General features: G+C 34.4%; 1 protein-coding gene across 2 annotated transcripts in view; it reads right to left on the reverse strand.

The window, feature by feature from the left end:
* Positions 1–8839: 8839 nt before the first annotated feature.
* Positions 8840–13196, reverse strand: part of zcchc7 (zinc finger, CCHC domain containing 7) — a 107211-nt gene continuing 102854 nt past the window's right edge. The window contains 2 exon segments of one of the 2 annotated variants that reach the window (NM_001301358.3): positions 8840–11133; positions 11209–11326. In NM_001301358.3, coding sequence (NP_001288287.2) covers positions 10550–11133; positions 11209–11326 — 702 coding nt within the window. In that variant the 3' untranslated portion in view covers positions 8840–10549. 2 annotated transcript variants of the gene reach the window in all.

Consider the following 13196-nt stretch of genomic DNA (forward strand, 5'->3'; position numbering starts at 1 on the left):
CAGGGACATTGACACACTTCCTGTTTTATTAGATCTACTTGAACTAGCTGACCCCGACTGATTTTGTTTGTTGTGTTCAGCAATGCGAACACACTTTTTTTTTTCGTCTGGAAACTACAGTATGAAGCACCAGTTGAGGAGGAAGGCTTTACAGAGAGGCTTTACTCTGATTTACAAGCATAAATCGGACTCATTCCCAATCCACAACTGTCTTCAACCCACCTGTTGCAGTGCAGTGATTTAGATGACATGCATCTATACATGTGTGTGTGTGAGGATATGAATTACTGGGTCACCCGTCACATTTACTCAAGCTTCTGGCTGTTAAATAGAGAGAAATCTGCTGAATGACTTCTCTGAGGAAACATACGGGTGACGATAAATGCAGACAAGCCCCTGACAGTCTTTTTTTTTTTTTTTTTTAGAAAAAGCTGGAAATTCGACAGAGACTCATCCAGAAGTACAGGGATTTGGAGAGGAATGTCAGAACTAAGCATACTTAATAACAGCTCTGAGCCCATTCTACATGCCCGCTGCGGATTAGTATGGACGGTAAATAACATAATAACAGTGGATGTCTCCCAATAGTACTAAATCAAATAATCTGAAATGTTTTTGCTAAAGAACTAAAGGTGGAGTTGCTCCGTCGACACGATGGAAACACAACCTACAACTGCAACATTGTCAGCTGAGGTTACAGTCGGTGTTATTTGACATTAGCAGTGAAGCTTAAAGGGGTAGTTCATGCATAAACGAAAATTTACTCACCATTTACTCTCCCCGGTTTTTTCCTGTTAAAAATAAAAGTAGATATTTAGAAAAATGTTACAACCCTGTGACCATTGACTTCAATAGTACGAAAAACCAATACTGTGATCAATGGTTTTAACATTTTTCAAAATATCTTCTTTTGTGTTTAACAGAATTTTCAGTTTTGTGTGAACTATCCCTTTAACATCACAGAATTTCAGTATTTCCATGACTTTTTGGACAGAGTAGAAATACAGTATTTACAATAATACCCTCAACAGACGAGACTGATGTTGTCGTACTGCCTCGAGAGTAAGTTTACTCACAAGCACTCACAGAAACCAGTCTAGCTATGAAATGCTTATATATCAGAACAAGAAAAGATATTACTGTATGCTTACTGAAAACATCCCAGGCCTGGAAATCTTAATTGTAATGTGTTATGTTCAGGTTTTCCATGGTCATGGGAATTTTGTCTCCCTCTCGCAGTAATAGTATCCAAATTGCAGTATGTTATAGGAAAAAGGGTTAGATAGTGGCACCAGATCACCAGAACGTTTTATAGGTCAATTTGGCTTATGTAAAAATAAGAAGAAAGATTTATTTATTTATTTGTTGTTTTTAGCTGTCAGTTCCTTCATTTATTTTTTGGTTGCTTGGTACATTTGCTTTCAAAAGAGAACAGAGTCTTTAAAAAAAAAAAAAATACTCTGAATTATCAAAGACTACACTGTTAACAATTTCCTGCAGAATGAACATAATTTACTGGCAGAAGTTCGCCAGTCATGTATTGTAAATTAATTACAGCAAAGATTATTGTATTTACAGTTACAGCACCATTTATCATTTATTTACTATACTGTATAACTTTACTATAAAATGTACAGTAATTTCCATATTGGAACTAAACTAAAACATAGTAACGTACTGCACAACTGTCCTACATAACAATACAGTCCCTATTACAGTTAAATACAGGCCAGAATTGGCTAATCGGGAGGACTGGGAGTATTCCCGGTAGGCCTGTCCGTTTTTTGTTTGTTCTCATATTTATGAAAAATATTTGAAGTTAAAAAGCAGCTGTTTCTTTGAAAAAGACATGATAGTGTCAATAGAAAATTCATTACATTTGGTTTTAATCTTTCTTTTATACATGTAGCTTAATATATATTTTTTTTATTTCAAGGATATTTATGAGCACTAACTCTTACAGAAAATAGAATCTGATACTGTTAAACAATACATTGTATTAACTGTTCAAATAAATCTTCACTGTGAAGTACTCAATTGAAAATTACGTTGTTTTAATATAGTCAGTCGTGAACTGAAGTGGGCCGGTCTAAGGCTTGAAACTCCAGGGCTAAAAAGGAGTCCCACTCCGGCCTTGGTTATATGCATGGTAATTTACAAAAACCGTAAAGTGTCTACTATATATTTTAATAATGGACTTTTACTAGGACTAGAATATTTTACAATATTTTAGTGCTTTTTAAATTGTGTGCTTATTTTGGAATCAAAAATGTTGGTAGATTATTCTTTTTTGCATCACCTAAAGCTTTGCTGTGTTGTGTTTTTTGAAACTTGTTCATTTTTATTATTTTATATTTATTTATCATGTTCATTGTTTTTTGTTTGTTCAAATAGCTAATTCAACAATATTCCAAAATGTCTTCTCATTCTAAAGAATCAATCAATGATCAATGAAACACTGTCAACACTGCCAATTTTACATTGTCCAGTTTTTGTTGGGAGTATGCTGTTGCATTTTGCACTGTCTGTATTTTGCACTGTTGTTGTATTTGTACTGTCTGTATTTTGTACTGTCTGGAGCCAGCACCTAAGCTTTTCGCTCATCATAGCACACGTGCTGCTGATGATGTGACAATAAAAGTGATTTGATTTGATTTGCATTACATTAAGTAAAATATTAAAGTAGATCCCATATACTATTATTATGATCTAGATCAGACAAAGGTGACTACTGTAAATAGTAAGTACTGCAAATAATAAACAGGTGTTCATTGATGGAATAACCTGGTCATTCAGTATATTTTGGTAGTCAGGTGACCTCATTCTTTGGGCACATATCTTTGCTGAACCTAAACCTGACCAAGAGAAGCATCTCTCAGATGGGCACATCACTTCAATTGCCTCTCTTATTACCCTTATGTGCCCACCATTCTGAAACTGGGTTAATCTGAACTCATCAGACCACATGACTTTATTCCATTGCTCCACAGTATAATCTTTATGCTCCCCAGCAAATAGGAGCCAACCCCAAAATACCAAATAAAAAATTAATTAAAAATAAAGTTGTATTTAATGGTTAAATATATATAGTTGAAGTCAGAATTATTAACCCCCCTGAATTATTAGCCCCCCGTTTACCCCCCCCCCCCCAATTTCTGTTTAACAGAGATTTTTCAACACATTTCTAAGCATAATAGTTTTAATAACTCATCTCTAATAACTGATTTATTTTATCTTTGCCATGATGACAGTAAATAATATTTGACTAGATATTTTAAGACACTTCTATACAGCTTAAGTGGACTTTTAAAGGCTTAACTAGGTTAATTAGGTTAACTAGGCAGGTTAGAGTAATTAGGCAAGTTATTGCATAACGATGGTTTGTTCTTTAGACTATCGATTTTTTTTTTTAAATTAAATACTGCTTTTATTATAGCCGAAATAAAACAAATAAGACTTTCTCCAAAAAAAAAAAAAAAAAAAAAAAAAAAAAAAAATATATATATATATATATATATATATATATATATATATATATATATATATATATATATATATATATATTTATCAGGCATACTGTGAAAATTTTCTTGCTCTGTTAAACATAATTTGATAAATATTTTAAAAAGACAAAAAAAAATCAAAGGGGGCTAAAAATTCTGACTTCAACTGTGTGTCAGAATTTTATTTATTTTTTTTTTGTATTAGCACATCATACAGTACAAGTTCAAGAACTTGTGCTGAAACAGGCTAATAAAAACACATCCCAAAAAAATACAGCCTCATGCAGCGCAGATCACACACAGACTTGACTAAACATCTCACTTTACTAGGGTTATTAAAAACCAAGGGAGTAAAAACATCAAATATTGACATGATCAGTGTGATTTAAGACTTCCATTCCAAGCAAACATTTGTGCTTTTTCTATTCCAAACAAATGAATAACTTTGCCAAATCATTTCGATTATTTCAAAGGACATTATTTTTGTCAGTTATTTTAAGTGGACTTAACCAACTGAGTTACATGCAAAAAGGATACTTTACTGACTAACATACTTTATTAGGTACACCTTTCCAACCGCTACTTCACGCAAATTTCTAATCAGCCAATCACATGGAAGCAACTCAATGCATTTAGGCATGTAGACATGGTCAAGACGATCTGCTGCAGTTCAAGCAGAATGGGAAAGAAAGGTGATTTAAATGACTTTGAACATGGCATGGTTGTTGTCCAGATGGGCTGGTCTGAATATTTCAGGAACTACTGATCTGCTGGAATTTTCACACACAACCATCTCTAGGGTTTACAAAGTATGGTCCGAAAAAGAGAAAATATCCAGTGAGTGGCAGTTCTGTGGGTGCAAATGACTTGTTTATGTCAGAGGTCATAATAGCATAATAGCATCTCTGAATACGTCCAACCTTGAGGCGGATGGGCTACAGCAGCAGAAGACCAATAGAGCACATTTGGGATGTGGGGGAACAGAAGATTTGCATTATGGATTTGCAGCCGACAAATCTGCAGCAACTGCGTGATGCTATCATGTCAATATGGGCCAAAATCTCTGAGAACTATTTCCAGTACCTTGTTGAATCCCCAAAAGATTAGGGCAGTTCAAAACAAATAGGAGTCCAACCAGATACTAAGGTGTACGGTACTTAATAAAGTGGTCGGTGAGTTTATTGTTGGATAATTAGTGATTTTAGATATTAACTAACATTTTTTTTTTTGTAATTTGCGCAAAGCAAATGCCATACAGATTCTTCAGTTTTCTTTAGCATCTTTTACATATTAGAACCCTTTCTAGCAGTGACTGCATCATTTTGAGATCCAGCTTCTCTTTACTTTTTGAGAATTAAATACAATGAAACATATTTGATGTACAATATCTTACACAGAATGATGTATGATATGTACACAGTATGATCTCTCTTATTTTGGTAAAATTGTTCACTTGATTTAGGAAGGAGTTTACAAACAAACTTTTAAACCGCACTATATTAAAGTCAGAATTATTAGCCCCACAATATATTAGAATTATTTATAATATTTAATAAATTTACTGTATTTTAATAACATCTACCCCCACCCAAAGCCTAAACCCAAACGTCACAGTAATGTAGAAACAGTAGTTGTACAGAGTATTATTTGTTATCTATTAAATTACCCAACAAATTATATTTTTTAACGCCTACCCCACCCCAACCCTAACAGTCATAGTACTGTAAAAGTATGAATTTTTGTTATACAGTGTCATAAAAAATGCTGCTATATTGATGTGCATATCACACTTCTGGCTGGCTGCGTGTCCGATCTAGACTTTACCGATTGTATGGGTTTAAATTTTCTAGGTGGGTATAGAAATTTTGGGCGGTTTGGCATTTTTGATTTTCACGACCATCACAACCAACACCACTCCCACCCCACCCAACCCCAATGGCGGGTTTCGGATAGTTTTGGGGCTGGAATCAGTCTGCTACATCTGGCAATACTGGTCTTATTCACTCCCATTCATTTTTAGACGCTAAAAACAGCTCGTTATGCTATTTGATGTTGCAAACTGACATTTTTTTTTTGATTATATTATTCTGCTTTGTTTGTATAATAATGCAAACGCTTGATTTTAAAGCAAGTAGTTTGACCGTTTTCTGTGTATTATTTCTAGTCATTTCAGTCGGAAGTTCTAAAATAATCGCAAAAATGAGCATACTTCCGCATTGAAGAATAAGGTCAATAAAGATGGTTTGTTTTGTAGACCATCGGAAAATATAAACAGCGTATTGCTTAAGGGGCTAATAAATTACCTTAAAATGGTTTAAAAAAATATAAAACTGCTTTTATTCCATAAAATAAAACTTTCTCCAGAAGAAAAAATATTATCTTAAATACTGTAAAAAACTCTTTGCTCTTTTTGAATATTTCCCAATTTATTTATCAGTGGAGAACACAGGAGGACTAATATTTTTTGACTTCAACTGTACATATGTGTTTGTACTTTGTACACACACATTTAAGCACATTAAAAGCAATCTTAAAGAAATATGAGGCTCACTTACATTTTTAGTTCAAAACCAAAATGACATATTTGATTTAACAAAAAAAGCTCATACTCCATGTCTGTCAGGGTTTCCATAAACGTGGCCATACTCAGCACTGAGTGACATTTTCTGGCAAGCAATCAGCACATATGCAGGGACCATAAAAAGCACTGTAAAAACTCATTCACATCTATTTTAACCACGAACTCTCCCCATAATTCATTATTAAATGTCATGGGTTTAAAGATATATTTATAGATACATTTATATGCCTTTTAGCCTGTGTGCATTACACATATATAGCTTTTATTAAGTCCCAATCAGACCAAACTGAAAACTGGACTAATGAAAAAAAGACATTACATACTGAAATGGACCACAGTGGTGGAAGCAAGACTCAGATCTGCATGAAATGTAGTTTCTGACTAGCTTAAAATGAGTTTTCAAGGATAAATACAGTTTGAAATGAAAACATGTCAATATGGTTAAATAATCCCACTTAAATAACTGAATGTTTTGAAATCTGTACATTGAGTCAATGCTGTGACACACTATTGGGAATGTGTTGAAACCGGCTTTGCCAGTAAAAGCATGATTAATCATTACTAATGTATTAGTCAGAGTAAACCGAGCGACTGATCTTCTCTTTTCCAACAGTGACTGTATGTTTGTTCACTCAAAACGAAGCTGTATCTCTCTTACACATCTGAGCCAAGCCCTGGGGGATCCTTGAGTTAACATACTGTCTGCAAACCTTCAGAAAACACACACAAAAATAATCTTTTCCTTTCTGCACGTGGGCCGGACTGCCATGCTTGGTGTTGGATTTATATTTGGCTTGAGAAATCATCTCTCCTTTTACTGTTGAAAAACGTTTTGGTCAATAAAAGCCTGATGGCACACACTTTCACATAAACACACACACACTCCTGTGGAGCAGAACAACATTACACGCATTCACAGAACAATTGAATAAATCTGGAGTCTTCTGAAGCTCAAATAACGAAAGAAGCCTGTGAAAGTGAAAGGAGGAATGATATGGGATAAAAAGGAATGTGGGATCTTAAAAAGTGAAAAATTTCGAGAGAGAAGGCAATGGTTTAACCGCTAACCAGCTGTTTTCTGCCTGTCATTACTTTCAAGCCGAACAGCCCTAAACAAAACACCTGGTGCTCGAGAAGATAATCACGGGAAAGAGGGAAAAAGGTGAAACATGTTTCTGTCTGAAAGAGAGATTTCAGTTCAACAGGAAGCATTTGAGCATCTCCAACAATCTCCACCAAGTTCAATAAACAGAAAAGTTTAAGCTTAAATTGTTAAATTGTAGATGGAACATTGGGAGTTGTTGATTGATTTTTAAATGACCAATAACAACAGTCCTAAATAAAGTAAATCCGGAATCCACGGTTAGTTAGAACTGCAATGAACTGTATGCACAGTTAGTGTTTTTCAGTCAATGATGAACTTCCAGGGAAAGCTCAATAGACTTAGGCATCCTTTTAAACACAGACACTGTCATTGGCAGCAGGCTAGCGCAGAAATTCAATCGAAAATACTGGGGTAAAATTAATGTCCATATTTTAAATACATGTTTCGGAAAAATATAATTTAATACAGTGCTTCCTGTTTGGTCTGATACCCAATTTATATCGTATCTCAGCCAGGCAGTAAAGATTGCTGTTTTATTTAGGGAAAGCATATCTTATATGCGCGATTTTATATGGGATGAGAATTAGAAGCCACTGGGGTTGGCTAAATGAAATTAAAAGTCTGTGTGCATATACCCTATTCAATTCAAATATCCAAACAACCTTATTCCTAAAAGACAACATTTTTGGTTATGTCAAACTTGATAATAATCACAGAAGTATTTACGTCTGAGAGTAATTTTTTAGATTTAGTTATGAAACCAACTTAATCTAAAGGCAATTTGTAACTTTGATTTACATCAACTAACCAGAATAGAACCTTATCGAACATTGTGACCAGTATTTTTTAAGGAATATCTTAAAATGCAGATGGACAAGTGGATGCATATGCTACAGGTTAATTCATTGAATTTTTATATATATATATTTTTTTGATACATTCAATTTGATAAAATAATTTCAGACTATATGGGTTTAATCCATGAAACAATGTTGTAGAACAAATTCGTTGAGTAAATGATTCAATCACTTAAAACAAATGGTTGCTAAACTAAAGGAATGCTTCAATGGCACCATCATTGCATTAATACGTTTTGGAAACCAATCATTTTTACATACAGTGCTCAGCATTATTAAGCACACCCCATTTTAAAAATGAATACTTTTATCCATTCCTTAGTGAATGTATTTTGGTGCATTTTAACAAAACAGATTTATTAGCAGATACATTTATTAAAATATTATTTTAGTCACCAAACATAATTAGAAATTGAAAGATAATACAATTAAATTAAAGCAAAGTATTGCAAAAACTATTATAACCAACACAATTTTTTTTTTTTTTTTGCATATCCTGATTTTTCCCCTTTTTTTAATTTGTATTTATTATATTTCTATATCATATAAATTTGGGTGTACTAGTTTTTGGACTGTTATAAGTCATTTTGTAAAATAAGCACCAGATTTGGCTTCAGTACTGACTAATCTAATGTATATGCACAAACATAATATTGAATAGCTTCCCATTACAAATATGAATTTAAAAGATCGATTTGTGAGGGGTGTACTTATGCAGAGTACTGTCGAGCTATAATAAGCAAATTGAACATTCACACAAAAAAACATGCTAACAAAAAAGACCTCAACAAGATGTCAAAACACACAGACTTGAATTTAATCATGATGTTACAGCATGTACATAAAATAAAAAAAACTTTATACACTCATGTACAAGCAGGAGACCTGCTTATAAAATACCCGAAGCTTTGCTTAACAAATTGAGTTTTTGAAACTATTCATCCAAGAAATGATTTTGCTGTCAATTTACACACCACTGGGCAATCAAATATGTAGAAAACCTTTTGTTGTTGTTGCTGATAAGATTTGTAGCTGAAACTATTACTGCAAGTAAACGGTTAACAGCACATATATACTGTAGCTGAAACTAATTTAAAATCCAAGGTTTTTGACGATACATTAAGGTCTCATAAATTGAAACTGTTCTAGTTTGCATCGGCACATGTCATTATACCGAAGACTTAAGAGTTTAAAAAATTAGTTTGCCCAAAAATAAAAACTCGGCTATCAATTCCTCACGCTCATGTCGTTCCAAGCCCCTGAGACATTTATTCATCTTCAGAACACAAATTAGGTACAAGGTAAATCTGAGAGCCCTCTCATCTTCCATAGATGGAAACGGTCCTAAGAGGCACCAAAAAGGGAACAAAAACTATTTTAAAAACATTTTATGTGACTTAATTTGTATAATTATTATTCATGTAAAGATCACATTTTGCACACCAAAAAAAAAAAACTTTGCCCTTTGACATTTTGCCATTTCTTCTGTGACAGGTTACAGTGCGCATTTACTATGGGCAATACAACATATTGCCATTAGAGTGAGCAGCCGCGTATATGCATTGCATTGACTGTAAATGAACATACTAATCTGACGCAGAAGACAACACCAAACTAATAATTTAAAAAATAAAAAATAAATTGGCTCATAAAAGTGTTCTTGGTTTTCATATGATTACAGATGCACTACTGAAGTCACATGGGATGCTTTGACACTGTTTTTGGTTCCTTTTCTAGACTTTGAACCATTGCTGTCTATGGAGGACGAGAGAGCTCTCGGATTTCATCTAAAATACCTTAACTTGTGTTCTGAAGACATAAAGATGAACAATTAATAACAGAATTTAAATTTTTAGCTGAACTAACCATTTAATGTTGAAAATAATATTTAGTTTCATCACCAAACTGATGGTTTCACTTCATAATATATAATTTGAAGATACAGGTATTACTTTTGCTTTGCCTAAAAGTGTTTTTGACTTTGTTTAGAAGTGCCAGTAGTAACTGAGACTGAAATTTAAAGACTTCTTTAAATTTAGTTTGTGGCAAAAACAAGTCCTGCATCTTGGATGTCCTGAAGGTGATTAATCCAACAGCAAATTTGAGTTTTTAGGTGAACTATTCCTTTAGGCTTAATAATATCATTGTAATATAAGAACAGCTTTGTATAACGCAGCCAAGCAATGAGCAATTATTCCAATTAGTCCACTGACACAGTCAATCCACAATTTCCATTTGTATTTGTTTTTTAATTAATTATCTATGTGTGTGTGTGTGTGTGTGTGTTATTTCTTCAAATCCTCTAAAATCTGGTGTGATCCTACAATAGTGAACAGCACTTTTACTGTATTTGGGCAAGACAGTCTGATGTGCTTTATTTTCACTTTTCTTTAAAGAATGACCCAAATAAAGCTAATAAAATACAGTCTATGAAACTAATCGGATGGAAAAAGGGCAAAACCAACTTTGAGAATCACCTGATATCACACAAGTGTGATCAATTTCATTTACTTCTTTTTACCTTTCTTTGTTTAATCTGGAAGAGGTTTTCATCAGTGGGATACGCGGCAGAATCTTTAGCCGCTTTTTGTTGTCTCTTTCTCTGTATCCTCTCCTTCTTTTTCGACTTGTCTTTTTTCTTCATGTGGTTCTTCTCCACTCCAAACAGCTTCACTGGCTTCACATTGGCTTTTTGAGTTGACGAATGAAAACCTGCCTTGTGAGGGCTCTTTTTGGAACCTCTGGGAAAGTCGGCATCTTCATCTATAACTGCAGCCTTTTTCTTTTTCCTTTTCTTGTTCTTGGCTTCTTTATTTTGAGATTTGAACTCTTTGCTTTGAGGGGTGTTTTTGCCGTGGGGTCCTGGTTTTTTGGAGTTCTGCTTGACCCTCCAGTGTGTGTTTTGTTGGTTTGTTTGTGGATTGTGTTTGGGTGTGTGTGCGATGCGTTTCTTCGGTGTGTGGTGGTTGTTTGTGTTGTTTGAGTACGGATGTGGACTGTGGCTGACTTTTTGTTTCTTTCTGGGTGGTTGAGGGGTAAATGTTACAACGCCTCCATCAGGAGAAATCAGTCCGGCGTCCTGCATTTCTGTAAGAAACGCATCATTAAGTCTTTAGCTCTCAACAATGTTTATTTAACTGAAATGATCAGAATCTAACAAACCTCTGGCCTTCTTTTTCAGACGGAAATCCCGGCATTTGATGTCATTCACTGTGTCATAATAGGTGATAACTGGCAAGGATGGATAGGACCAATTGTACATCCTTCTCTGAGAGCATTGCTGCAGAAAACACACAAATACTTTATGATTTCAGATCATGGGGATTAATGAGGTCACATGAATATTGGAATTAATATAACTTTAAACTGAATTAATATAATTTTACTGGAATTAATATAATTTGAAATGCAATTTATGCATATGATGGCAGCTTATTCATTGATTATTATTATCATTGTTACTCGAATCCTTTTAATATGTGAATGTAGTGCTCCAAAAATATTAACAAAGAGTTATGCAATTAATATTTTTTCTGAAAAGAGTGATACATTTGGCGAATAAAAACATTTTATAGAATAAAAAAAGTGTATTTTTTCTTGATAACATACTATTATGTCACTAAATATACATTTCATTAAAAAATAAATAAATAAATTATTGACACCAATGTTTTAATTACTTGTGAATACACTCACAGGCCACTTTATTAGGTACACTTACTAGTACCAAGTTGGATCCCCTTTTTCCTTTAGAACCGCCTTAATCCTTCATGGCATGGATTCAACAAGGTAGTGAAAATATTCCTCAGAGATTTTCGATAGCATCACGCAGTTGCTCCAGATTTGCACATCAATGATGTGAATCTCCCGTTCCACCACATCCCAAAGATGATTTTTTGAATTGAGCTCTGGTGACTGTGGAGGCCATTTGAGTACAGTGAACTCATTGTCTAGTTTAAGAAACCAGTCTGAGATTTATGACATGGTGTATTATCCTGTTAGAAGTAGCCATCAGAAGATGGGTACACTACACTGTGGTCATAAAGGGATGGACATGGTCATCAACAATACTCAGGTAGGCTGTGGCGTTGACACAATGCTCAATTGGTACTAATGGGCTTAAAGTGTGCCAAAATACCCCACACCATTACACCACCACCACCGGCCTGAACCAATGATACAAGACAGGATGGATTCATGCTTTCATGTTGTTGACACCAAATTCTGAGCCTACCATCTGAATGCCGCAGCAGAAATCGAGACTCATCAGACCAGGCAACATTTTTCCAATCTTATACTGGCCAATTTTGGTGAGCCAGTCTAAATTGTAGCCTCAGTTTCCTGTTTTTAGATGACAGGAGTGGCACCAGGTGTGGTCTTCTGCTGCTGTAGCCCATCCACCTCAAGATTTGACGTGTTATGCATTCAGAGATGCTCTTCTGCATACCTCGGTTGTTACGAGTGTTTATTTGAGTTACTGTTGCCTTTCTGTCAGCTCAAACCAGACTGGCCATTCTCCTCTGATATCAAAAGGGCATTTGTGCCCACAGAACTGCCACTCACTGGATATTTTCTCTTTTTCGGACCATTCTCTCTAAACCCTAGAGATGGTTGTGTGTGAAAATCCCAGTAGATCAGCAGGCTCTGAAATAGTCAGACCAGCTCGTCTAGCTGCAACAACCATACCACGTTCAAAGTCAGTTTGATCTGCAGCAGATAGTCTTGACCATGTCTTCATGCTTAAATGCATTGAGTTGCTGCCATGTGATTGGCTGAGTATAAATTTCTGTCAACGAGCAGTTAGGCAGTTGTACCTATTAAAGTGGCCGTAAGTGTATACTGTAGTTTAGATTTTATTTATTTTTTTACCTATGCCTTATTTACTATTTTTTATATGCTCTGTGAAAAGGGAGGTTTTGTAAATCATTTAGAACATTTAAAAACTTTATTTTCAGTTTTGACTAAATCTCACAGGAAAACCATGTAACGTTTGAGCGAATAGTAGCAAATTCATATACATTTGATTCATTTCTCATTTGTATGAAATTAGAGTGAAGTTTTACATATTCTTTTTGTATAAAATGATTAACTCAACCATATTATTCAAATACTATACATATTATAAAAGAGTTACAAACTGTGAGCTGACT

This window comes from Danio rerio, chromosome 1 (assembly GCF_049306965.1).
Source record: "Danio rerio strain Tuebingen ecotype United States chromosome 1, GRCz12tu, whole genome shotgun sequence".
NCBI lineage: Eukaryota > Metazoa > Chordata > Actinopteri > Cypriniformes > Danionidae > Danio > Danio rerio.